Consider the following 3059-nt stretch of genomic DNA (forward strand, 5'->3'; position numbering starts at 1 on the left):
CTCTACTGAAACATCCAGCACCCAAGATGTCAGCAGGGAGACCCATGGACTGGATTTTAGGAAAAAATAAAGCGAGTTTGCACTGTTTGCACTGTGTCTGAGATAATAGCTTTAGGTAGGGGTACCCAATCAGCTTCATAACAAACTCTGAGCCAGTATTTGAGAAACCTGGCCCCAGCTTGTGTCTAAAGATGTGTTAGTCCTGTCTCTAAGCATAAGAGACACAGGGCACAATCCTAACCAGGTCTACTCAGAAGTATGTCCTTTTTTGTCCAATGGGGCTTACTCTCAGGAAAGTGTGGTTAGGATTGCAACCACAATGTGTTACCCTCATAGTTTCTTACAAAAAGGCTTATTGTGCTCTCTCTACCTTAACGGAAAAAGCAAGCAGCCAATTCTGTATTTTCCTATAACAATGTCATTCTCCTACATTGAAAAATAAGAGAAGATCCCATGAAACATGATCCTATTGGGCAGGAGGTCTGGTCTAGAGGGTAGAGCCTCTAGTTACCATCTTCCCCAGTTCGAGATTGCTAGTTCGAGGCCCCCTCGAGGCCACCGGCAGCTCCGTGAATGGCGAAGCAGCTGACAAGCTAAGCTGAGTTATTCCACCCCTTTTTTGGTGTGAGTGAAGAAGCGTCTTGGCTGCCCTTCAAGCGAGAGATGAAGGAGCTGCTTGTCAGCCAGTGTGGGAGGCAACTGGGGGCCAGAACTGATAACAGACCATGAAAGATCCATCTCAAATGTTGTGCGGTTCTTGAATGACAGAACCTTTCTGTGATTGTAAAAATCCCCTCAGGGGTTTAGCCTGCCTATGTGAAGTGCCTTAAATAAAGTCTGAGGAGTAATCCGATAACCAGAAAGGCGGTATATAAATACCAGTATTATTATTATTATTATTAATAATAATAATAATAATAATAATAATAATATTTCCATTTGAATTTCCTTTCAATACCTTCATAAGACAAGATTTGTATGGAAAGCAAAGAATTGCTCTAAATACAAACATCTTACTGAAAATAATCAAAGAGTATCTTAGACTGAAGTAAAATTAAATTACATGGGATGGCTATTCCTTGAATTGAGTAGTTTTGAGGTAGAACACTGGTAGGACACTGCCTAAATTCACATTTTTATCTTCCTTCAGATCACTCATAATGAGGAGAAGAGGTAGAAATCCTTGTGGAGCTATGAAGCTGCTTAATGTACTCAGAGTCATGGTATGTGTGACATTATTTCATCCATATCCCATTCTTTCTCCAAGGAAACCAGGCAGCACACAGGTTCCCCCTTTCCCCTTCAGTGTCACCCAGTCGTCTCCCTGGCTAAGTAAGATCTGAGAGATTATTGCAGCCCCACATAAGGAAAACTGACTAGCTGAGAGCTTGACAGCACAACCCTGTGCATGTCTACTCAGAAGTAAGTACCATTGCATTCAGTGGGACTTACACCCAGATAACTGTGTATAGGATAGGATAAACAAAGGGATGGAACTGCAGCCCCTGTAACAAAGGCAGAAACAATAAGAAAGAGAATCCACTAAAGAGTTCAGCCCAAGTAGGACAGTGGAACTCACAAGCCCCTAAGGTAGGGATTATCATCCCCAGCTGGTAGAAGCCAACATTTATACCATCTATACTCTTCCAAAAAAACTGATGCCCCCCTCCCAACTTAGCACTCTGGCTACTCCCTCACAATGGCCCAGTAACAAAGCAACTTGAGGGCTTTTTAACTGGCAATGGTAGGATGGAAATTGGGAACTTCTGCATGCAAAGCCTATGAGACAGGCATTACCTGGAGGGATAATAACATCCCATTTGTTTCTCCCACTAGAACCAGCCATCGAGATGAATGGGTCCACTGTGACAGAGTTCATCTTCCTGGACTTCCCCGGATCATACGTTACCCAGCTCTTCCTTTTAACTTTGGTCTTGACCTGCTATACAACCATCCTTGTGGGAAACTTGCTAATCATGGTGACGGTGCATTCAGAGCCCAAGCTCTTTCAGTGCCCCATGTATTTCTTTCTGGCCAATCTGTCCCTCCTTGACATGACCTTGGGCTCAGTGGCTGCCCCGAAACTAGTGAATGACTTATTGAGTAATGGTGGTTCCATTTCTTATGAAGGCTGCATGGTTCAGATATTTGTTATCCACCTCATTGGAGGTACAGAAATGTTCCTCCTGACTGTCATGGCTTATGATCGTTTCGTGGCCATCTGCCACCCATTGAGGTACATGACCATCATGGACAGGCAGCGCTGTCACAGTCTCATCATATTTTGCTGGACAGCAACTCTTATCCATGCTATTTTCCAGACAGTAGTTGTAGCCCAGTTACCATATTGTGGACCAAATGATCTGGACAATTTCTTTTGTGACATCCCACAGGTAATCAAGCTGGCCTGTGCAGAGATCTATGTTAGTGAGATACTCCTGGTTCTCAGCGACAGTGTGATCATTCTGCCCTGCTTTGTGACCTTACTCATTTCATATGCCACCATCCTGGCCACCCTCTGTGGCCGTTTTGGGAAGGATGGTAGTAAGGCTCTATCCACCTGTGGCTCCCACCTGATGGTGGTTGGCCTCTTCTACGGGCCCATTGTTTTTGTGTATACAAAGCCCTCCTCCAGCTCTGAGGTGGACAAGATGGCCGCTGTGTTCTACCTGGTGGTCACGCCTGCCCTCAATCCCCTCATCTATACTCTGAGGAATGAAGAGATGAAGGAAGCCATGAGGAAGTTGAAAAACAAGTGCAAACATCTTGTGCTGCCTGGACAGGAGTAGAAGTGTGGAACTTCCCTATCTTGCCTAATCAATTGTTTATATGAGATTCACTGTCACAAGGGCTGCAAACAACCTGCTTCCTCCAAGCAACTTCAGTCTATTATATGGCCCTATATCTTGGATGCAATATCCAAGCTACTGGGCGGTAGAGAAAGCTGAGGGTGTCAGGGGAGGAGCGGAGGAGGCATTCCCTGGTGAGTGGAGGTGGGAAGAGAGTGGGCATAGCGTGGGGAAGAGGCATGCTGGGGGAGGCAGTGGGGCAGAAGGAGG

The 3059-nt window shown here is 45.3% G+C and overlaps 1 protein-coding gene across 1 annotated transcript; it reads left to right on the forward strand.

The window, feature by feature from the left end:
• Window positions 1–1850: 1850 nt before the first annotated feature.
• On the forward strand, window positions 1851–2789 carry LOC136653957 (olfactory receptor 4Q3-like). Its single transcript, XM_066630820.1, has one exon. It carries the CDS (start codon window positions 1851–1853, stop codon window positions 2787–2789), a length of 939 nt encoding a protein of 312 aa, XP_066486917.1.
• Window positions 2790–3059: the final 270 nt, after the last annotated feature.

This window comes from Tiliqua scincoides, chromosome 5, assembly GCF_035046505.1.
Source record: "Tiliqua scincoides isolate rTilSci1 chromosome 5, rTilSci1.hap2, whole genome shotgun sequence".
Classification (NCBI taxonomy): domain Eukaryota; kingdom Metazoa; phylum Chordata; class Lepidosauria; order Squamata; family Scincidae; genus Tiliqua; species Tiliqua scincoides.